Below are 24,380 nucleotides of genomic sequence, written 5' to 3' on the forward strand. Positions count from 1 at the left end.
GTTCCCCCCTACCACTGTGGCCCCCACCATTGTGTCCCCTCCACTTCCCTCCCCACTGTGTCAACACAGTACAGCAAGTCACCTTTGTCTTATTTCAAACGTGGCTTGAGAAAAGTTTTGAAAGGTCATTTACACAGGAAAGTTGGAAACTGTGTTTGTGGACAAATTTTCATCTTTCCACTGAATATTTGGAAGGAGCTGGAATCTTAAAATCCTTTGATGTCATGGGTGTTTTCTTTAGCAACCGACGGACTTGAGTTTTATCCCTTACAAAAAGGTTTTGTTAAAAGCAACTTGTTTTGAGTCCCAGGAAATTCAGACATTCATCATCCCATCTCCATGGGAGCCCAAGAAAACACAGTGAGATGCTGTCATATTAAAATACAACAAGGAGAGAGTAGAGGTTTTACCAAACCAAGCCCGGTTCTATCAGATGTTCTTTCAGAGGCGATGAGAGAAGACGGCTTAAGTTCCTCTCAAAGCTCCACCCACTTCCTACAGAGACTTCCCCTAGGGAACATGACAGCACTGTGTGACAATCAAACCATGTCCCCACAGGTTTGTACACAGGGTGGACAGGTCATGTCAGTCTGTTTTCTCGCCCCATCATGGTTGCATAGCTCTGTGAGGTGTGCTTGGGAGTCTGAAGACTGTGGAATGCTGGAGAAATTCCAGACACTGTTGGTAAACACCGAGCGAGCCGTGAGCATCTCCTAGTGACCTCAGAACTCAGACTCAAGGGGGCGGGGCAGGGCAGGGTATAAATATGTGTATCACATCGTATGGGAAATAAAAAGAAACTATTCTCAAGTGTAAGGCTTGAGTTTTAATTTCTCTTTCATTTCCCCAAAGACTCGGCTGGCCATTTAGCGAAGAGCTGAATCTGGTTGACACTACGGAGCTCTCTACTTACTGTCTTGTTTAAAAGATTCATGTGATCAATCAAGTGTAGGGTCAGAAAGCTGTTTTTGTAGTGCACATGTGCGCACGTGTGCGTGTGCATACATGCATGTGTGCGTGTGACTTTGAAAGGATTTTGTTGATAGCTTTATTATTGTTAAAAACAAGACTGACGTACTGGAAACCACAGATTAGAGTTAGGAGTGGAAGCTTTCATCTTAGAGCTTAAGGAGGGTAATGGGCTCCTGGGAAGAGGCTTGAGTCCACTCTGAAGCTTCTTGGTGCTCTCCCCCTCTGGATCCTGTGCTATAAAAGACCTATAAAGTGTATTTACAGAGCAATACCCTAATGAATTGCTGTGGGCCCACTAAAGGGCACCAGCAAATCCTTTTGCAGAGTCCTTGTGTGAAGTGTGCCATCTCTCTCCGAGAGGTCCTCACCCTCAGTAGAAGGAGTGCACAAAAGCCAGGAAAGGAAGACTCTAGTGGAGGACAATTCCTTTTGGAAACATGAGTCCTGTATTTTCTTTCCTGCAAACCACCAATGAACCAAATAACCCCTTTCTCTTCACGACAGGGACCTCTCTTAGAGCCCCAGAGCTAGACTCACAAAGTGCCAAATTCCTTCCACAGGCAGGTCATAGAACCACAGTGCAGACTCCTGAGTCTAAGCATGCAACCCTTTGCCCGCTGGGGTCCTGCTCTGTGCAGAGCTGCACTTGATGGCAGAAGACCTCAACCCTGAGGCCCACCCATATCTTTCCCTTTAGGAGTCAAGGGTGGAGACCTTGAGAGAAGACTACTGTGTTGTAAGTTTAAGGCTCAAAGTTCTTGACGGTGAGTTTCCTCCTGGAACATAAGGAGCGTTGGAGACACTAGATTCTGGGCCCATGCTCCTGACTAAGTGTGTGTGTGTATGTGTGTGTGTGTGTTCCAGTTGTCCTCTTCTCCCACTCAGGATAGCTCTTAAAAAGCCATTTATGCCTGAAGTGTCAGAATCATGGGATAACCAGATATTGATGCTGGGCGGGGAGGGGGGACAGGGCTCAGCCTACATCCTGTTAAACTTTGACATGTTCTCCTCACTTGAAAGGACTTTCTCTACATGGCTGTTTAGGTAGTAAAGTGCCTGTGTGCAAACTATGTGACTGGTGTGTGTGTGTGTGTGTATGTGTATGTGTGTGTGTGTGTACCTAGCATCCTGTGAGAGGAACCACAGGGGAACTTGTGCAGCTTACTGAATAGTGGCTTTCTAAATGTCTTTATAGTAGAGAGAATTGATATTGAACCCAGGCCTGGGGCTGAGGCAAGAATGACTGAGCTTGGCATTGACAGGTCATTATTCCAGGAACCCATAGTTTAAATAGCTGTAATTTGTGTGTGTGTGTGTGTGTGCGTGTGTGCAGGAGCATGTGCATGCATGCTTGTGTGTGTATGCATGTGTGTACATGTGTGCATGCATGTGTATGTGTGTTCATGTGCACTTGCACGTGTGTGTGTGTATGTGTGTTTATGCATTTTAGTGAAGGTTTGCACATGCACACACTAGTGTGAAGAGGACAATCTCAGCCATTGCATCTGCCCTTCACCTTGTTTGGGGACAAGGACTCTTTGTGGTTCAACACAGCATGTGCCAGGCTTGCTGCCCAACTGCATGTGCCAGGCTCGCTGCCTGAGAGCGTCTAGGGATAGTCATGTCCCAACTCCCATCTCGGTTAGGGTTTGACAGGTGAGCATTACCATGCCTGGCCTTACATGGGTTCTGCTGATTTTGGCTCAGATCCTCACGCCTGCATGACAAACACTTTACCCCCCAGAGCCACATCCCCAGCCCCCACTGTGTTCTTAAAAATAAATAAATTAATTAAAAAGTTTCTTTTAATGGGTTAAAAATAGTTCCTGTTTTTTTTAAAAAAAAAAACCCATTTAAATAGTGTGAATACTCTTTTCTTGCCTCTCTTTCTTAGAGCACATTTCAGTGTCATTGTGATGGGTTATATAAGGCCATTTTCATGCAGGTGTGTGGTGTACTTTGAGCAGATTTTCTCCCCACTTCCCTCAGTCCCCTTTGTTGCCCCTCCCCCAGCAGCTTAGCAGCTCCTCCCACGTCTCCTGGGAGCGCTTGGTTTTCTGTGTGATTATCTCCAGTTGCCTTTGTTTCCCTACAGACTTTGTACTGGCACATCATCCACACAGCACGCCTTTTCTCTGTCGTCTTTTTGTTGTGAAAGCATTTAGGTTCGCAGAGAAGCAGAGCATTGATAGCATCTGTATGCTGTTGCTCACACCTAACTGCTGTCAGCAGTGTTCCAGCTCTGAATCCATGTATATGTGCTCATGTGTGTGCACCATGTGTCTGTCAGTGTATACATATATACATAAACATATGCATACCATTTAAAAATCACAGGTGGGCTGGAGAGATGGCTCAGCAGTTAATAACACTGACCACTCTTTCAGAGGTCCTGAGTTTAATTCCCTGCAACCACATGGTGGCTCACAACCATCTGTAATGGGATCCAATGCCCTCTTCTGGTGTGTCTGAAGACTGCAACAGTGTACTCACATATATAAAATAAATAATTCTTTTTTTTTAAGAACTCACAGGCATAATGATATTTAAAGGTTTTTTCCCCTTTATTTTATATGTACGGGAGTTTTGGCTACATGTATGTCTGTACACCGTGTGTCTACAGTGCCCACAGAGACCAGAAGAGGACATCAGTTCCCCGCCCTGGACTATAGTTACAGCTGGTTGTTATCCACCATGTGAGTGCTGGGAACTGAACCCTGGTCATCTACAAGAGCAACCAGTGCTGTTAACTGCTGAGCCATCTCTCAAGCCTTCATCCTGACATTTTGACTCATAATAGAGCTCCTGATCTCTCTCATAGCGACAGTTCCACCATCTGAAATCACTGAGAGTTGGGGCTGGGGAGACAACTCAGGGAAGTGCTTGCCCTTAGGTCTACAGACTTGAGTTTAATGCCCAGACCCAGGTGAAAAGATCAGTGGTCCCCTTAGGAGGGTCCCTGGGCTTGCTGGCCAGTTGACTTAAGTATCCCTGAGCTCTATAGTCAGTGAGAAAACTTGTCTCAAACAAACAAACAAAAATAAGGCAGAGAGTGACTGAGGAAGGTGCTTGGTGTTGTCCTCTGACCTTCACAGTAAGTAGACATCCATGCATGCACACACATATGAATTCATGCATGCACACACACATGGATGTTACACACGTACACACACACCCCGTACACACAGTAAAACACAAGAAAACTAACAGTGATTTACAAATATTATGTCATTCCTTTTTTTTTTATTTCAAATTCCCCTAATTGCCTCCTATCTTTTCTAGGTTTCCCCACCCTCACTGTCAAACAGGATCTAATCAAGAACAACAAAAACATCGCCTTTTTTTTCCTTGTTTACCATTTTTTTAAAAAATAATTTACCTAATTTTGGTTTTTTTTTTGTGCATTGGTGCGAGGGCGTCAGATCCCCTGGAACTGGAGCTAGAGTTGTTAGCTGCCATGTAGGTGCTGGGAATTGAACCTAGGTACTCCAGAAGAGCAGCCAGTGCTCTTAGCCGCTGAGCCATCTCTCCAGCCTCAACACAGCACCTTTTATTTTTCTTAATCTCTCCACTCTCTGCTTGGGAGGCAGCTTTCCCATCTGACACTTGGTTTTTAGTTGTCGACTTGCCGAAGGTTCCGACTAGTTTTCTTGGAGTTATTGTTGAGACCTTATCTTGCAAATCAAAGATCAGGATTGTTAAAAAATAAAAAAGTGAAATAGATATTTTCTAGGGTCCATGATGTCAGGTTGTTTGTTAGCTGTGACTATTGACACGTCTGAAGGCTGTTTTGGAGGTGGTCCACAAGGTGGTTGAAAGTGGTTTGGAAAAATACAGAATTCCGTTCCTCGTCACCAGGAGCCCGGGAAAATGACTGCTGGACTTACATTATTTGCTGTGTGTACGTTCTGTCCCTTATAAGAACTACGGTTATCCACACACTCGGCTGGGGAGTCGATGGTTATTTCACCATCTGTGCGTTGTGTCATGCTGGAGAATATTCGGAGATTGTTTTTGCTGGGATACCAAGCCAGCCACATTCTTTCATAGGTGTTTAAGGGAGACACACCCGAATGTAAAGTGTCTGGCCCAGGAAGAGAAATGCAGCTGGTGTCTACCGAGCAAACATTTCTGTCTGTTTAAGGCTTTCTTAATGTAGGCATCGAATCTTAGCCTACCTGTCCTTTGCTTCAGTGAGTAGAGGGAATTCGTCAGTAAACACTTAAGGATATTCTGGCTTCCTCTCTTCTTCCCCTCCCCCCCCTTTTGGGTGGGTCCCTCCATATTTTCTGTCCCTATCAGGAGATCAGACTGGCGTGGCTTGGAAGTAAACATGATACTCTGCCAACATAAAGTGGTTTAGAAATGTTAATCTATTTTACCAAGCCAGCATTTCTAGCCATATGTATTTTAAGCTATCATAAAACATGTACCTGCCATGCTCAGGAATGTGCCGAGGGCAAGTATCAAAGCCTACCGAGGGAGGCTGGGAGTGTGTTTTGGTGTGTTGTAGGGTTATACCCTGACAACCTTCAGGAGGCCTGGGGTTCTGGCAGGGAGCGGCATATAAATATCACAGACAGCTCGAGGATTCCTGCAGGTGCCAGTGGCTCAGATTCGCCCATTCAGGAGTCAGTGGAGCTCAGGGGCAGCACTCTGTCAGGATGGATGAAGGGCTTAAGCCTGCATGCACCTGCCTGAGCTAACACAGCTGCCAGCCTAGTCGTCCCCTGAGCCTAGTGGGAGCAGGCAGCTGGATGGAAAAGCTCACTGCACGTCGCTGACTTTCCTGAAAGACGTTTCCTGCGCCTCCTGACCAGAACACGGCTGGCTCAGGGTGGAACGGTAAAGCCCCTTTGCTTGCTGTTTGATGCTTGTGTTTGCCACACTGGTGAGACGTCAGAGTGTCAGTCTCATTAACTGGTGGGTTAACTAATCTGTAATCGGTGACAGGACTTTCGCACCGAGTCATCTGTAAAGGAACGGGACCACATTTGGGTGGTTCCACACAGCTTTCAAAATATTTGTGGAGGAAAAGGAACACAGAGTAAGATTTTGGAGTACATGAAAGAACTTACATATCTTAGGGACTAGGGATACAGCTCACAGGGAGAATGTGTGCTTAGCAGGGGCAAGGCCCTGGGTTTGATCCCCAGCACCAAACTAAAGGTGGCAATGAAAATTCTGTATTGTAAAGGAAGGAGTAGAAAGCATCTCTGTTAAATGCAAGCTGCTACCCTTTGCATCATATGTTTAAGTAAACAGCTACAAAGTATTAAAAGGTAAAAAACGGCTCTGAAAACTTAGTGTTTGTAAGGGCAGAAACAAGATGAAGTTTTTAGTCGATTGAGGTTTCAGCATTCGCCATGTTGGTTTTCACCTGCACAGTCATTTTCTATTGTGTACATTTATTTATTGTAACTGCGTTCATGTGCTCGTGTGTATGACAGGGCATGCATGTGGAGGTCAGAGGACAGCTCGTGGGAGTCAGCTCTCTCCTGCTGTGTGGGCTCTGGGAATTGAATTCAGGTTGTCAGGCTTGGCCGCAAGCACCTCTCCCACTGAGCCATCTCACCAGCCCCTCCTCAGTATAAAAGCCTAGTGAAGTTTATCTCGTGTGGTTCCCCGTGAAGTTGAGCAAGAGAAGATTCTGAGCAGTTCAAACTCCTCCAGTTCCACTCCTCATGCAGAGAGTGTCCCCGAGAGGATGGTGGTGTAAATGGGACTGGGTATGGGGTACCTTGGAGTCTGGAGGTGCTGTGTATCTGTGATGGGTTTCATCCTCCTGGGTCTTCTAATGTCACCTTGATGAGAGAGAGTGAGAAGATGCATAGTCTCCAACAAGGCTTTAGGACTCCAAGGTGATTGAATCTGATTCTCCTTCTGACTGGGTGCTTGTGTGCATGTGTCTGTGTGTGTGCGCACGCGTTGAGTGTGTGTGTGTGCGTGTGTGGTTGTGCAGCAGTGACAGCTTCCCATGCAGAGTGCATGATCAAACTCTCTGTTTCCTCCACAGCTGTCCTGCAGAGAGCCTGGTGGGCATGGACACCTTTTCCTATACCTTAGTGTGACCGCCCCAACACAGAACTGCTAAGGCCATCTCAGGGGTGCCTGTGCCAGGAGAGGAGGGCGGTGTCCCCGGGGCCGCAGAGCCATGCCTTTCGGCCTGAAGCTCCGCAGAACTCGGCGTTACAATGTCTTGAGCAAGAACTGCTTTGTCACTCGGATCCGCCTGCTGGACAGCAATGTCATCGAGTGCACGCTGTCGGTGGAAAGCACGGGGCAAGAGTGCCTTGAGGCGGTGGCCCAGAGGCTGGAGCTGAGGGAGGTGAGTTGAGCGTGCATAACTGCGTGTCGTGGGGACAGGGAGGGGGCTCTTCAGAGGAACCAGCTATCTGCTAACAAGTTGGCAACTGCTATGTTTTTAGCCTAAGCGTGTGTTTAAAAGAACCTGCTCTTCTTAGTGTGGGTGTGACCCGGGGAGGCTCCTGCAACTCAGGAGACCACTGATGCTCCCAGAAGAAGGGCCTACAGCTGGGGTGGGGAGGGGAAGTGGTCTTCCTCTTGTTTCCCTTGTGTGATTTTAGGGGGAGGTAAGAATGAGAGACTCTCCCCACCGAAGCTGGTTTCTTCTTCTTCTTTAAAACACTTGAGTGGGCAGTTGGCATACGGGTTTGATGGCTTCGTCACAAGGAGAAACCGCCCACGTTCCGGATGGCTGCAGCTGCCTTTGTTTGTTTCTGTATTTCCCCCTCAGAAAGGAGAGGAGCAAACAGCACTTAAAGTGAGAGGCACCCAGAGATGTTGAGAAAGCATTTTTTTTAAAAAAATTCTTCAATTCACACGTGCATTTGTGTGTCCGCGGAGGCAGGGGCTCATTGAATTGTCTGGTCTCTTACCCTGAACTCCCAAGGCCCAGGACACAAAGCTTGTCACACTTGAGGTGTTTATGTGGGTTCTGGGAATTGAACTCACAGTCCTCTGCTTGAATGTGAAGCACTTACTGCCTTAGCTGTCTTTCCATCGCAGCGAGAGCCGTTGAGATAGGTGTTTGTTCCTTTGGGCTTCATGCGTGCTATTGCGTTGTCTGGTAATTTGAAACAGGGTCTCACTGTGATCCAGCTAGGATCACAGCCGTGCAGCACCACACCTGGCAGGTCGCCATTAGAAGAAACTTGGTGCGGTGTGTTGCTGCTGCTGCTGCAAGGGAAGCTCACTGTTTTCAGCTTCCAGGCATTCAGGACCAGAATCTTTTGTAAGGAGCCCACATTTGTATATTTTGAATCTTGATGGCAACATGACGTGTTGGCTGGTGGGCAGCCCCCTAGGTGAACTGTAGCCTACCCTGAGATTCAGACATCCCTGAGCGTCAGGAATCCCTCAGACTCCTGGGATCGCACTAGGGTCTAGGTGACAGTATTTCAGGGCACAGAAGAGGCTGATGGTCACTCCTCTCCTGGGTTCCAGTCCTTCCCCTTACGCTTCTTCTGTGGGGTACCTATTGTTCTCTGGAGCCTCTTGCTCCTGAACCTCTGTTCTGGCTGCTCTTTGTGTCTAGACTCTGGCGTCAGCGTTAGGGTGAGCTGTGTGTTGATTCATTTCCATATGCAGCCAGAGTCTCTCCTCACAGAGCATGAGTAGAGCCATGCTCCTCACATGAGAGCAGCCCGAGAAAAGGCCCAGCCTTGCCGATGGCAGGTAGCTGGCCATCCTTTGCTTAGTGGTGGCATTTTGGGTTGTACATGTTTAAACATATCTAAATTCATGTATAAAATTAAATATCATTGGAAAGGTAGTGAAGTGATTTTTGAGCATTCCTCATTATGTTAAATTAACAGGTCATTCGTATGTCTTAGGATCATTATAATTTGCAGGTCAATAGCTCTAAGTGTAGGTAGATTTGTTGTCTTGGACTTGGTTCTGCTTGTGACTCTGGAGCCTATTTGCTGAGTGACTGTGGAGAAATGACAGGAGCTGTCTGGGCCTCTGTGTCCTGATCTGGGTAGAGGGAATGGTGAAGTTTACTTTGTAGTCCTGTTGTCCACCTGGAAGTGTAGGGCACTGTGTCCCGTAATTCATAGTTGCTCACACTTGAATGTCTGTACAACTGCGTGACTTCTTTAGGACTTGACGGACACTCGGGAGCAGGAGGCTCCAGCGTCTCACCAAGTGCTAGATAAAGACTGAATGCCACCTGCACTAAAGCAAATCAGAGTAGGGCCACCATGGTGCCTGCCCTTAGTGGTTGTCAAGTGTGGCAGTGTGTGAGCCTGTAAAGCAGACTGAGGTATAGCGACAGATGGGTGTGTCCCCAGGACTCTGTGGCCAGCCAGTCTAGCTGAAGCTGAACTACAGATTCAGGGAGAGACTCATTCAAAATAAGGCTCTTGGAGACACTGTGATAGGCTAGCCTCTGGCCTCCACACACACTGCTTGTATGTGAACACATCTGTCTGTGTGTATACACGTGTGTGCATGCATGGCACTCGGACACACAGACACACACAGACACACACAGACATACACAGACACACACAGACACACAGACACACACAGACACACACAGACACACACACACACACACACAGGCACACACAGGCACACACACACACACACAGACACACACAGACACACACACAGAGGCACATAGCCTTTGTACTTTAAATCTGGCCCTGAAGGCTGATTAGGCATTCAGGTAGAAAAGATGGCAGGTCTTAGCACAGGGGCTGGATTTGCAGAGGAGGAAGTCAAGAGCATCTGTCTATGCAGTGGTGTGTGTGTGTGTGTGTGTGTGTGTGTGCGTGTGTGTGTGTGTGTGTGAAGGCATCTCTCCTGACCAGCAAAAGGTCAAAGGGCAACCCCCCCATCGCCATGATCCTACAACGACCTCTTGAGCTGGGATAAAGGGAGCAGGTCAGAGGCTCCCATCATGCATTGTGTGACTGGCAGCTCAGTGCTAAGGTGGGGCTCAGCTTTCATGCCGGCTTTGTGCTGTCGTGCACTCAATGAGTTTGTCACCTCCGAGCAAATCACTTTCTCTTCGGGTCTCCCACTTTCATCCTGTGACAGATAACGTTGGCATCAAGATCCTCCCCTTTTTAATTCAGATCCTCTGAGTTAGAGGAGAGCAAGCTCTGCGCTTGCCCCCAACGGGAAGGTCTTCCAAACAAAGTTGGAAGCAGGAGGGGATAAACACAGAGTTTCCCCCTCAATGTGGGCTTGTGTTTTGTGGGTATCCTGTGCCCAGTTGAGTCTCAGTCTCTCTCTCTCTCTCTCTCTCTCTCCGTCTCTCTCTCTCTCTCTCAATTTCATATTTCACCCAAGAGATTTGTCATAGTTACTAATTAATTAATTAATCTTCCATGGTTTTCTATTTTTAAAATGTGTAAAGGTTTTAGCGACACAGGCACCCGACATACATGTCCATCAAAGAAAGGTGAGCTCATGTTACAGACAGGTGTGTGGTTTGATTGACATTAATCTATTGGCACTTGGTAACGACTGTGACCTTCTGTTTGATTGACAGGAGATCCTAATTCCCCATCAATGGACTCTGCCTCCATTCTGTAACCTGCTTAACCATAGCCAGGGGCTTAAAGTGATCAGCACAGGGGCTGATGAGATGGGTTCTACTTTGCTTTCTGTCGCTGTGGTGAAAACTGACTGGAAGGAACTTGGAGAGGAGAGGGTGTGTTTCATCTTACACTTTGCTGTCCATCATCTTGGATAGCATCATCTGGGGTAGCATCATCTGGGATAGCATCATCTGGGATAGCCAAGGCAAGAACCTAGAATAGGGACTGAAGCCCAGGCCACAGCAAAGTGCTGCTTACTGGCTTGCTTTCCATGGCAACTTGCTTAGCCTGTTTTCTTATACAACCTAGGACCAACTGCCCAGCAGTGGCACTGCCCATTGGGTTGATCATTAAGAAAATGCCCCATAGACATACCCAGGGGCCAAGTCGGTAGAAACAGTTTCTCAGTTAAGTTCCCAGATATGTTTAAGGATGTGTCAAGTTAAAAAAAAAAAAGTAAAAAAGACAGCCCACTGAATAAAGGCACCTGCTACCAAGCCTGTCTGATGACCACATTTTGATTCCTGGGACCACACGGTAGGAGGAGAGAACTGACGATTGCTAATTGTCTCCTGCCTTTCACTTGCACACCACGGCACATACACAGCATAGTATGCTACACACACACACACACACACACACACACGGGAAGGGAAGGAGGGAGGGGCAGAACTTGTAAATATAAAACATTTTGAAGATCAGTGCTGAGGAAGAATCTATTGTGGGTGGGCGTGGATTTCTGGTCTTTGAATTTTGTATTGATTTTTTGTCTTGTGAAGATGAAAACTGGAAATCTTAGCTAGTGTTCTGCCTGGCCTCTGCTGTAATGATAAGTGTGCCTTCATTTTAGTACAAACAGAGGTGGGTCTTGCTCAGCCTTCCCTCTTTAGTCTTCCCCATTGGGTATGTGTTCTGCAAGAGCCACAATACTTTGTGGGAAGGTTTTCTCAGCTCTGGTCATGATGGGCTTCATGGGTCCCCATTACAACTACAGCTTGTTTCCCTCCACTTCCATGAAGACATTAGCTACAAGAATGAGGATGGGCCCCTTGTTAGTTAGATGTGTTCTAGAATCCCCAGAACTACCGAGTGCAAAGATTAGGTGCATACAAGATGGTCTTGCAGTTCTCCAGCTGTGGAGGATAGCATGACTTATTTTCCAGAGCCACTGGACTGTGACAGGAGGACCTGCTCAGAGCCTGCTTTATGGCTGCGTCTCGTGCCCCAGAGAAGCCGCCTTCAGTGCTTGTACGTAACGCCTTTCTTCTCTGAGGTGGAACCATACCAGCTCTGCTTCTTGATTGACAACTGAAGTACTGGGTGAGGCGGGCAGCCTGTTAGAGCTTAATACAAGATATTCTAAACTTTTGCTTCTGGCTGATTACCTCCTCAGAATGCCTGCATTAAGATCAAGGCTTTAATCCCTTATAATTGCCAGGGCCGCATGTGCAACCCTCACAGATGGCATTAAAGCCATGCCACGGCTCACAAAACTAGAGCAACCAAACCCTCAGCAGTCTTCTGCCGTGAATAGTCAGTGTGTGGAGCTACACATCATCTCATTATAGATGAATGGAGGAAGGGTGGAGCCATAGCTCAGGGGTAGGTTGCTAGCCCGCCATGTGCGAGGTCCGGGACTTGCTCCCCATCACTGCAATAGGAAGGAATCCTATCAGCAACGGAAGAACAACTCAGGAAAGGGCTTGCCCGGGCTCCTGTTGGAAGGGTTTGAGTACATCATGGGGGACGGCATGCCAGCACCAGTGAGCTGGTCACATGGCCTTCAGTGTCAAAGCCCACCCCCAGTGACCCATGCCTGCCTTCCATCGCGCACGCTTCCACCACTTTCTCAAAGGCAGTGCCATCAGCTGGCGACCAGGTGTTCACACACAAGCTTATGGTGACATTGCATACTCAGGCCACAGTGTCTTCCACTCAGTTTGCAGGTTTTCACTCCCTGGGATCTTTCCACAGTCATTACTATGAACACTGACTCTGGTACACACCTGTCTGCCACTGCAAACACCAGCTGACATTTTAGTACATATAGACATTGATACTTCGGTCAAGATGCTAACCTCCAAATAAATCCAGAAAGCAGTCACATGGAGATGTCATCCTCCTGTGGTTCTCCCTACACCATTCCGACTCAGAGATAACAGTTCCTCTTTCTGGGAACTGTTGGTTTTTTTTTTTTTTTGTTTTGTTTGTTTTTTTTTAACTGCCTAACTGGAGCCATCAACTTGTGGCTTTAAACAAGAGATGTATGCCCAGAGTTATCCCAAGGGTCAGCCAGGCCTGGCTTACATTTAGTGCATTAAACAGAAAGCTCCAGTTCTGGGCGTTTCCTCAGGGGAATGAGGTCCCTTTGGTCACAGAAGAGGTGGTTTCTGATTGGAGTCATCTTCCACATTTCATATAATCTGTGGCAGTGTTTAGTGGTGAAACCCAGGGAACCAAACTGGGCTGAACTTGAAGCTGGGTATGCACAGCTGTGCTTAGTGGGAGAGGCAGCCCTTGGACTGAGCACGGGGAGTTGCGTGGCACACAGCTAGCTTCGGTGAGACTATAGGTTAAGAAACCAGTCTAAAGCTGGAAATCTCCCAAATGGACCCTCCTTCCTATAAGATCACAGAGCCCAGAATTTTAAATTAGAATGTCACAGAAGGTGTGGTACAGGCACCTTCAAGAACAGTTTATTCCATACCAGGAACCCTCATCTTCCCAAACCTTTTACAATTCTTATTAACATGTACAAGGTGATAGGATTCGTAGTGACATTCTTGGTATTCAGCTGTGTTCACTCTCCCTCACTTTTTCCTGTTCACTGTCCTTGATCCTTCCGCCTGTCTAATGCTGGCGTTAGGTGGGAGACCCCACCCAGCTTGTCATGGTGGTGGACTGGACAGACAAGTACTCAACCAATTCACTATAGCCACAGTGCCCGTACATCCTGTGTATATACATACATATTTATGTATAAACACACATATATGTATATATGCACACACATATGTGTGCATATCCTGATGTACATACATACATGGTCAAGGAGTCACAGATGAAAACAAAGTGACATTTGTCTTTCTGGGTCAGGTTTATCTTGCTTAATATGCTCTCCAGTTCCATCTGGTTTCTGAAAAAGACATTCTTTTTTTATGACTCAGTGAAACGCCACAGTTTATGTATACACATCTTCTTGACCCATTTATTGGTTTATCTATTGATCCTACACCTTGTCTGGGGTGAGTGAATCGTGCCATCATCAGCATCTCTGTGGAGTGCTGGCTCAAATTTCTGTGGCTGTATCCCAGGTCATATGGCAGTACAGGTTTCCCTGCTTTGAGGAACCTTGACACTGACTTCCACAGAGGCCCCATCAGGACATCCCCGCCATCCGTGTATATGGCCTCCCCTCCCTTGCCAGCATTGTTTCCATGATCCTCCTTTTAGTGGGCATGCCTGGGAACCCCATTGTAGTTCCGATTTGCGTATCCATGGCAGTAAGACAGGGTTGAGCATTTTCCCTTGATCTGCGGACTGTGAGTTTTGTCTGTTCATAAATGCCTGTTCATTTCATTTGCCTCTTTATTAGAGGGCCCCGTTTCTTGAGTAGTTTTATAACTGTTTCATTGGATAATTGCATAGTGAATCACTGGGAACTGCTTGGCACTGTTTGGAAAAAGACTATTTCAGCAGCAACAGCAATGACAAATGCTTATGCCACAAATTCAGTTTCCATGAGAGGTGATTTGCTTTGTTATTTAGAACTCTTTACCACTTACTGTGTCTCAAGATTAGTACTTAGAGCCTCAAGCAAAAGTGTTCTCCATCCTGTGCACATGTGTGTTCACTTGTTTGTGCATGTGTACATGTGTGCACACATATGTGTATGTGATGTGTGTGTATGTGCACACGCTCATATATGTGTGTGTGTGTATGTGTGTGTGTGTATGTGCGTACACTCGTGTGTGTGTGTGTTGTACAGGAGTACGTGCTCTGTAAAATGTCCCTTCATGGTGGTTTTCTCTCTGGTGTAGTGATCTCAGTGTATAGGTATGAAAAGAAGAGGAGTTAAAAGAATACCCTGCAAGGTGTTAGCAATACAAATTTTTGATTTCAGGCTAGAGAGACGGCTTAGTTGTTAAAAGCACTAGCTCTTCTTGCAGAGAACCTGGGTCAGATTCCAACCACACACATGGTGGTTTACAACTGTTTGTCACTCTGGTTTCAGAGGGTCTGATGCTCTCTTCTGGCCTCAGAGGGTACCAGGCACATATAGACACACATGCATGCAAAACAATTACGCATACTACATAGACACATCTTTTAAAACTTAAAAAAAAAAGTCCTCCCCAAATCACTGAATTCTTCCTGTGGTCATTGCTGTCCTTCATAATTTGACTATTAAAATTTTGAATGAGTATTATGGTTCAGATGGAGCATAAAAACATGGCGGAAACATCAACAGTACTTCTAATGGAAGGCGGGGCTAGTCCACTCCGCAGTCCTGAGGTGTGAGCTTCCTTTTGCCCATGCTCACAAAAGGGCTCTCACACTTCTAGAAATCACTGTGGGCCACGGCTTAAGTGCTTACCTCAGTGTTTATTTGTAAACACTCTCAGCTCCCCAAAACACACTGAGGGATTGTTGTATGGCCTTTTCTTCAGTGCAGGGGTTGGTACGGTGAGGAAGGGCCTGGGACCCTTTCCAGGCAGGTGCTGAATGAAGCACAGAGGATCTGGATTTAGCCTGTGTCTTGAGTCTTTGGTTCCTGGTGGGTGTATCTGTAGGACTCAGCAGTTCCTCCAGTGTCCCAGAAGTGCCTAGGACAAGACTTTCCAGAGGGCTGCAGAACCTCTTCTTGCTTTGTGGTTATTTTTCATGCCTGCTTAAGGCCTTTCTTTCTATTATCTGTAGCTAATCTGGCTTCCGTTAGCCGTTTCTTATGTTCCTGATATTAGCCTGACTCCCTTTCCTTTCTTGCTTGTTTCGGTGTGTGGTTTTATTGTTGTTGCTTGTGACGGAATCTCTCTTAGCCTAGGCTGGCCTACATCTCTTATGTAGCTGAGTGTTATCTGGAATTGATCCTGTTGCCCTCACCTCCCAAGGGCTGGGCTTCTAGGCACGAGCCATCACTCCTGGTTTGTTCTGTTCTTTGTTGTTTTGAGGTAGGATATAGCCTAGGTTGACCTCAAACTCATGATCCTCTCCTCAGCCTCCCAAGTGCCGGGATTATAGGTGTGAACCACTGGGCTGTCTTCTCTGCCTCTGTGTATATTTAAAGTGTGTGCATGTGGTGAGGGCGTGCACGCATACATGGCCAGTAGGTTGATGTCATGTCTTTTTCTCAGCTGCTCCCCACTTTATTATTTCTTACTAACTGGGGTCCGTCAGTTTGTCTAGGCTGGCTGGCTTTCCCAGCACTGGGATTACAGCTGTATGCCGACATGCCTGGGTGCCAGGGCTCCAAATCAAGGTCCCCACACTTGCTTAGCCAGCATGTGACCAGCAGAGCCACCTCCTAGCCCTCCCCTTCTACCTGGCAGCATTTTCTAATTCTGTGGTCCACAGAACCATTGTCAGCTTTCTGTTACTATATTTGGTAACCTGATCAATTTACCAAAGGTTGACTTCAGAGAGTGCTTTGTGTTGGTCATTTGTTGTCTCCTTTGTTCTTTGCTTGCAACAAGGCAGCGTACCCTGCTGGAAGTGTGCAGAGGTGCAAAACAAGGCTTGCCACCTTTGGAAGGCAAACGGGAGGAAAGGGCTCAGGGTGCTATGATCTCCTTTCAGAATATATCCCCACCAGGCCCTGTGAACCTGGGACCAAGGTTTTATATGAGCCTCTGGGAGGTTGGGTTTCTAGCTCTAAACCATGAAAATATTGGTGCTAAAAAGAGCCAGTGAAAATTAGTCAGGTGACCTGCCTTGTGCTGTGCTTTCTGTGAGCCCTGGATGTGGGTGGCAGATATTAGCTCCTCAGTGTTCTGTGCAGCACGTGGATAAGAACTGCAGCCACTCCATCTTGAAGTCAAAGCCTCTAGGAGTCTAGGCCTTCCTTTGCGTATGGAGTCAGAGAGAGAGGGAGGGAGGGAGAGAGAGAGAGGGAAGAGAGAGAGGAGAGAGAGAGAGAGGGAGAGAGAGATATCTAGGTATATGAACCTCAGAGCTCTTCTGTGTAGGGACCTGTGGACCTCGATTGTGCCATCTCTCGTGTTGGAAACACAGACAGACTCACAAAAGTCAAGACATACACAGCTGGACAAGAGTGGGTTCAGTCAGCTTTGCTTGTGTTGATAGAGACATCACTGAGTGCCCAGTCTTGCATTTTGTAGCTTGAGAAGATACAGACCCAAACCTGCCCTTTGGAGCACCTTGGGGGATGCAACCATTTCAACCTGGCTGAGAAAACCATCTCTGCCAGCCTGTGTGCTCCGGCTTTTGTAGGCCAGGGTTATGCTGGGAAAGCAGGACCAAGGCTTCATTGGCGATTTTTGTAGGAATTGTTCTGCAGTGACTGGAGGGGGTAGCCAGCTGTAGTGAGGAGAAAGAATGCGTTTGGAAATTAAACTTGGTAATGAGCACATTCTTCTGAAGGCAGATCTCCAGGTGTGCTGTAAGCCAGCCCAGGCTCTAATCGAACACAAAGGCGTCTTCAGAAGTGGGCGTGTGTGTATGTGCGTGTGTGTGTGCGTGTGTGTGTGCGTGTGTGTGTGTGTGTGTATCTGTTTGCACTAATCCTGAAATCTTAGCACACGTTCAAATAAAAACAGGATTGGGTGTGTGAAGTTACCATGTCTCAGTCATTCAGCATGTTGTTCATACCCAAGCTGGTTGAAGCTTCAAGTTTTAGGGTGATAATCACACTTTCATTCACCAAATGCCGAAGTAATCTTCCAAGAGCCACCAGTGGCTTTGGGGGCAGCTGTGGAGAAGAGAGCCTTCCAATCTCAAAGCATGATATGGGAGAAGTCTATAACAAACAATTCATGTATAATAAAGGTACAAACAGAACACATGTCTTTTTAGTTAAAATCTGATCGATTGTGAAGTTTCTACATTGGCAAAGCTTACAGCTGGCAGGGTTTGTTTTCAGAACCGAGTAAGAAGTGACTCTATGGTAGCTGCCAAGTGTCGAATCAGACAGGGAGTTGTTCTTCTGATTTTAGGAAAGAAGTCAACCCTCTGGCTGGGGAGACACCTCAGCTGGTTAAGTGCGTCCTTGCAAACACAAGGACCAAAGTTCAACCCCCAGCACCTCAGCCAGGTGTGCTGAGGAACACTTGAAATCCCAGAACTGGGTAAGCGAGACCGGAGGCTACCACTGGGCAGCCTGTCTAGTCCATCAGTGAACCCCAACTCTCTGTGAGAAATCTTGTGTGAAAAACAGAGGTGGCGTGCTGCTGAGGATGGACACCAAGGCTGACCTTGGTCTCTGTGCTCAGATGGTTATATTTTCCTGTAAGGTCAGTCCTATCCCCAGTCTGCCCCAGCCCCTCAGGTTTGACACAGGTTTGCGGGGACACACAGGCACAAGCAGCACAGTCGTTTGGAATACTGCTTCTGTAGGTGGTTGTATCAGTGGATGTGATTTCTTTCAGCTCGTCCCACGCTGGGAAATAGAAGAAGCTGAATCTCTGCATGTAGGCCCAGGATCTCGGGCTTCTGACGACATAGCTGGGGGAGGCTTGTTTTCTGTGTGGTCTCAGACTGCTGTGGGAAAAGCACAGACTGACGGGATCTTACCCTTTTATCTAGACACACTACTTCGGCCTTTGGTTTCTCAGCAAGAGCCAGCAGGCGAGATGGGTGGAGCTGGAGAAGCCGTTGAAGAAACATCTGGACAAGTTTGCTAATGAGCCTCTGCTTTTCTTCGGAGTCATGTTCTATGTGCCAAATGTGTCACGGCTTCAGCAGGAGGCCACAAGGTAGGTATATTCCCTACAGTTCTCCATAAGGGTGTGGATAACCAAAGAGGCTTCCGGTGAAGTGGAGGTGCCGGTTGATTAGGTTGTGTGAGGAAGCAGAGTGGGCGGCGTAGCTGGAGGTTGTCTGCCTGTTGCCATGCGACAGTAATATTTTGGTTCAATCCATGTACCTAATGCTGGGCATTCCCTGTATCCCTGGTAAGACGGGTGAGTTTTGTGTCTAGCAGTGAAGAAGTATATGTTGGGGATAGTCAAATGGGCGTGCTACAATTCAGTAAAAGTTAACCACCAAATTCTGTTTTGTATCCCCCACTCCCACCCCAAACGCCACTGGACTCTGCACTTGAGAAATAATGTGTTTCTAAAGATGGACGTAAACTTAAGAGAAGGCAAGAGTTTTGATCACGTGAGTCACATAAGCAGGAACAGGAAGTCAGCCCCTTAGCGGAGACTCCGGTTGGCCTTGCCATCTTGTGTCCTTGAAGGAACTGTTCATAAAGTTCAGATGGCTGATGATTCACTGAGCAAAACGAGAACATCTTGTTGGTGTGAGTGCGGTGTACATGGTGGCGAGAGATGTTTGTGAAGGAGCCTTGAAATCGCCTGTCAAGTGGACATTTCTGGAGCAGCGGGAGGCCCAGGGACACTTTTTTGTTTTTTTTTAAAAACGTGTTGCTTAGATTGGGGCTTTGGGAATGCTTCTGACATGCTTAGGGGATGCAGAGGGAGTGCCGTTAATTTTCACCTTGTGGGTTTCAGGATTATAAAGTTCTTAAATGATGGCATGGTTGAAATTTTTATGTTTCTGTTAGCCCTTTTTCCTCTTCCTCCTCTTCTTCCTCTTCCTCTTCCTCATATTCCTCCTCTTCCTTCTCCTCTTCCTCTTCTTCCTCCTCCTCTTCCTCCTCCTCTTCTTGCTTCTTCTCTCATCCTCTTCTTCCCCCTCCCCATCTTCTTAATGAACATTTATTGTTGGTAGCTGTGGATATGCCTTAGTGGGTAAAGTGTTCCCAAGCATGGGAGTAGGCACCTAGAACCCGTGTGTAAGTTGCGGGCAGCAGCGTGAGCCTGGAACTCCAGCACTAGGAGAAGGGGCGGGCGGAGACAGGTGATCCAGGGTTCATCAGCCAGTTCTGAGGTTGGTGATTGGAAAGTGTGGCTTTCTGGGGTTAGTTTGAGATCGTCCCATCTCACCCACTGGAGATGATGCTCTATGGGCATCTCTTCATAGTGAGGAAGCCTGGACACTGGAGAAAATGTGGACAAGTCAGGCCCAAGGTCAAGGCAACACCTGAGTGAGATCGTAAAGCGGCATCAGAAGGAGGACTACAAGGAGGCTCAAGCCCCACAAGAGCACAAGGCCAGCATGTGAATGGCTGCGGTGAATCCTGGTGCTAGACAGGGTGGACAGGAGAGGCCCTGGAGCTTTCTGGTCAGCCAGCATAGCTGGAGGAGTGAACTCCAGGCCCAGTGAGAGAGCCTGTCTGAGGTGGAGAGTGACTGTGGAAAGATACCCATCATCAACCTCAGGCCTCCACACACATGCTCACACAAATGCATGTACACACACACACACATTCACAGACACACACACAGACACATACACACACACAGGCACACATGCAATATATCAAAAGGAGAAAACATGGAATTATAAAATCAAAGGAGGAAAAAAGAAATGACCCAATGTGATTCCAGACGTGGGCAGGAACAAGCTGGCAGCAGCTAGGCCGCTCCTAGACAGATGGGAGATGAGTCACAAAGCCATAGGAGTGAAGAGATTAAGAAGCTGGGAACTTTTAGCCTCACTCCCAATTGGAAGATGTGTTCTGTGGGCTTGGAGAATCTTAGCTCCGTGGGTCCTGCTGGGACCCAGCACACTTCCTTCAGAATGCTTTTCTTCTCTTCCATCTTGGCTGAGTTTCCTCCAGCAGGGGCTCCTGCCTGCTGGGCATCCTCTCTCTTTATATCTTCCTGAATCAAAGGGAAGATTCTTTGCAGTGTGTTTTCATAGCAACAGATTCATTATAAACACATGGTTTTCATATTTATCTGGGCCCAGAAGGTGAAAAGATGGTTTGTAAGTGAGATGGAAGAGTTCTTTATTGGGCAACTTAAAGATTGCCAGGGGCAGCTGGAGAGCTGCCGGCTGCTCACACACAGCAGCAAGCTTGGAATTGATGGCTGGGCCTTTTCCAAGTCTTCCTCAAGTAAAGAAGTCCCTCTTCACTGTTTGGGTACTAAGAACACACGTTTAACGGAAAAGGTGTTGGGGGTTGATGGGAGTGGGGGGTAACTCAGTTGGCAAAGTGCCTGCCTCACAAGAGTGAGGACCTGAGTTCAATTCCAGCATCTATGTAAAACACAAGACAAGGCATGTGCTACATTTAATCCCAGGGGTTGGGGGGTAGGCTGATCCTTGGAGTCCTCTGTCCAGCCAGCCTAGCTGAAATGGCACCTCTCAGGTTGCAGAGAGGACACTCTTTCAAAAAACAAAGAGTTACTCCTCAGGAACCACACCAAACATCTGAGATACATAGGCAGGCAGACATGCACGCATACACACACACACACACACACACACACACAGGACACTAAACCAAGGATAAGTAGTTTTTGAAGAGTAAATTTAAGACTCAAAGTGGATGTCTCATTTCTGGAATTTATAATTAATTGTCAGCTGTTTTTCTTTTTACTGGGGTGTTTGTCTCTTGCGTTTGCTCACTCATGAGTGGGGTGCTGGTCTCGTACAAAGGAACTCCTGTTCGCCTCAATGAGGTCAGCTGGCACATCCTCCTTTGTCAAGGTGACTGGTTTGCTAGTGTGGGACTGTCTCTCTGTTAGTGGTCAACATGCTACAGAATTTGCATAGTGTAACTACAGCTGTAGCCAGCCCAGTTCCTCTCCTGCTAAAGGTAGTCTTAGGGCACTGTGGTAGTATTGAGAAGACTTGGGGCTGTGGGACCTGTTCCAAGTGCCCTCCATCTTAGGGTGCTGCTGCTGTGTCCCAAAGTGTACTTTCCTTAAATCATATCCCCACTGCCCACCTCCTCTAAGTTCTGGATTGGAGGGGGGTGCTGCTGTGCCCTTGTCTGCGGGTCAATGGCATATTGAGGGCAAAGCAAGGTCAGGCTAAGTCTGACATCTTTACATGAGACAAAATGGTGCTTTGGGTTATGGCATGAGCGTTCATGCGTGTACCATTTTGTGGGACAGCCAGAACAGCCTGGGGTATGATTTCATAGTTCCATCTACCTTTTATTTCCTCAAGTATATATTTATGTGTGTATGTGTGGTGGATTTCACATGTGTGTGGTGCACATGCATGTGCGTGCGTGTGTGTCTGTATGCATGAAAGCTCAAAATTGATGTTTTTTCGATTGTTCCCTACTTTATCCGTTAAAAGCGGGGTGCTCTCAGCTGAACCCAGAGCTTAGTGATGGGGCTAGTCTGCCTAGCCCTCACTCCAGGGATCCCAGCTCCACCCACTGAGCTCCGGAGTTACAGGGGGGCTGCCACATATACTGGGCATCTCTCATGCTGTTCATCACCAAACCCTCTCTCAACTTTGAAACAGGGTTTTATTGACCCAGAGCTTAGCAATTAGGCCAAGCCAACTGGCCGGTGAATCCCAGGGGTCTGTGTCTCTGGTAGCATGTGCCCTTGTGTCTGGAGTTTTTTGTGGACTCTGGGGACTGAACTGAGTCTCATATGGTTTTACTGGCCAAGCCCCTTCCCGGCTCCCTCAAAGCTTCCTTGGTTGGAAATACTAACACTATCCGATTCGATGTTTCAGTCTGTCTTGTGTGCGCTCTTGAGTCTACAGCGGTGTTCAGTGTCTCTTTTAGAAACTTTATTACATCTAAATTCCATTTTCCTTTACACCTTTCTTTCTGTTCCCGAGTTCTTTTATCATGTCATCTAGAGATGAAGACTTTTTAAAAGATTCATTTCTAATGGTGTGTATGTGTGTGGGTCTGTGCATGGAAGTGCAGGTGCTCACTGAGGCCACAAGAGGGGGTTTCATCTTTTGGGGATGGTGTTCACAGGTGCCTGTGAGCCCTCAGCATGAGTGCCGAGAACCAGACTCACATACTTAGGAGAGTCAGCAAGTGCTCTTCACTGCTGAGCTATCCTCCCAGCCCAGCCCCCGATGTAGAGTCTCCAGGTGCATTCGCCTTTAGACTTGGCAGAGACATCACTCCTGTCTGCTCCCACTGGGGACAGGCACTGCTCTCGTGGTTACTGAGAACAGCATTGTTTCTGCCCAACACAGCATGTCAAGGTGCAGCTGACACTAGGGTTGTCTCTCATTCTTCTCAAAGTTAGTGTGATGAGATAAGAGAAGGTGCTGTCTGTAAGAAGTCGTAATCTTGGGCGGGCAGCTTTGCTTTCCTGAGGGAGAGTCTTTTGTGGTACCTGGGTCTGAACTCGGGCTCTTTTACAGACTGAGCAGTTACTCTAGCACCGGGCCACACCCCAGCCTATATTCCGTTACATGCCTACTTTCATAAAGCATCCATTCCATGTTAGACACTGCTTGGCAGTTGGAATGTAGGAATGGGCGGGTCTCAATGCCTTACCACCAAAGAGCTGTGACTCCAGGCCAGGGTTATTTCATTTCCATTTATCTGATGGGTTGAAGGTTTATTTGAATTTGTTTATTAAGTTTGTACTGCCTGCCTTTACTTCCTGGAGACTGTTCTGTCACTGGTCTGGCATCCAGGGCACCTGGCAGGGGCTCTCATAACCAAGGTTGGCATTGTGGTTGTGGCTTCTGTAGAGCCAGGGCCACATGGCCTGACACTCAGCAAGGCCTGGAACTGGGCTTTATGCTCTGTGTTGCCATCTTGAAATCGTCTACTGACAGGTCCTCCATTTTCACTTTACACCAAACTGCAAAGAAGGAGGCTGAGCACAGCCCTGTTTTCTTCCCTGGCTTCTGTTCCTGTTCTGCCCTGTGGCTCGTAGGATGGGTGGATCTGAGACGAGTATTGGATCTGAGTCTACTATTATGAATGCGATCAAAGAAAAATGCACAGTACAAAAACCTAGTACACAGAAAACTTTTCTGCAAATAGAAATGTGCCTCTGGTCACCATTTCTGCTCCTGGCTCTGACCCTCACTTGCAGGCTTTGAGGTGGGCCAAAGCTGATGACCGCGCCTCCATTTTCAACTGTAATTTCCTCATGTTAAAGAAGGACACTGAAGTTCACACCCTCGGTTCAGCCAGCCGTGTGCCGGTCACAGGGTCACAGGTACTGAGCCGCCTCTGGCTTTCTCTTTCCCCCAGGTGAAAGTTACAATCTTCACGGTGTGTAGGTAGGTAGGTAGCTGTTCATGTAACCTGATGTGGTAAGAACGCAGAGGTGGAGGCAAGCTCACTGGAGTTAGACTTGACCATGAAGGGCAGTTTCTGCGAGTCCTTTGTGTCTGGGGACAGATCAAACACACCAATGATCTTTAGTAATAACTAATTTGGTACAATTTAATTTTTTTATTGCTGGGGAAAAATTCAATATTTCAAAAGCCAATAAATCAGAAACCTTTTGTCTTAAAAGTTGTGTGGAACATAGTGACCCACTGCCATAGCACTTACCTTTAGTGAAGGGCCGGAGAGGAGAGAAACAGGAGCCATGGGGAAGAGATGGTCTGTCTTGTCTGGGCATGCCAGCTCTGCTTGATGGTGGTTTAAAAGACTTTCATTCCTTGTAAAGAATTCCTTGGATCTGTAGAGAAGTCTGTATAATGGAGGGACGGGGCATGGTGTGTTAATTTTGCAGAAAGGGCTTCCCAAAAATCTCAGGATGGTGGAGGTGCAGGGAGTCCATACCTTAGGGTCTTGTGCCCTCTCTTTGTCTTCGAAGGGCAGAATACTGGGATATTGAATTGGAGTAGAGA

General features: G+C 47.3%; 1 protein-coding gene across 1 annotated transcript in view; it reads left to right on the forward strand.

The window, feature by feature from the left end:
* Nucleotides 1-24,380, forward strand: part of Ptpn14 (protein tyrosine phosphatase non-receptor type 14) — a 135,881-nt gene that overhangs the window by 45,472 nt on the left and 66,029 nt on the right. Inside the window, exons 2-3 of the mRNA XM_028761184.1 lie at nucleotides 6,989-7,300; nucleotides 18,309-18,478. Coding sequence (XP_028617017.1) covers nucleotides 7,127-7,300; nucleotides 18,309-18,478 — 344 coding nt within the window. The 5' untranslated portion in view covers nucleotides 6,989-7,126. The remainder of the gene's footprint in view (nucleotides 1-6,988; nucleotides 7,301-18,308; nucleotides 18,479-24,380) is intronic.

Source organism: Grammomys surdaster, unplaced genomic scaffold (assembly GCF_004785775.1).
Source record: "Grammomys surdaster isolate TR1022 unplaced genomic scaffold, NIH_TR_1.0 130, whole genome shotgun sequence".
Taxonomy (NCBI): domain Eukaryota; kingdom Metazoa; phylum Chordata; class Mammalia; order Rodentia; family Muridae; genus Grammomys; species Grammomys surdaster.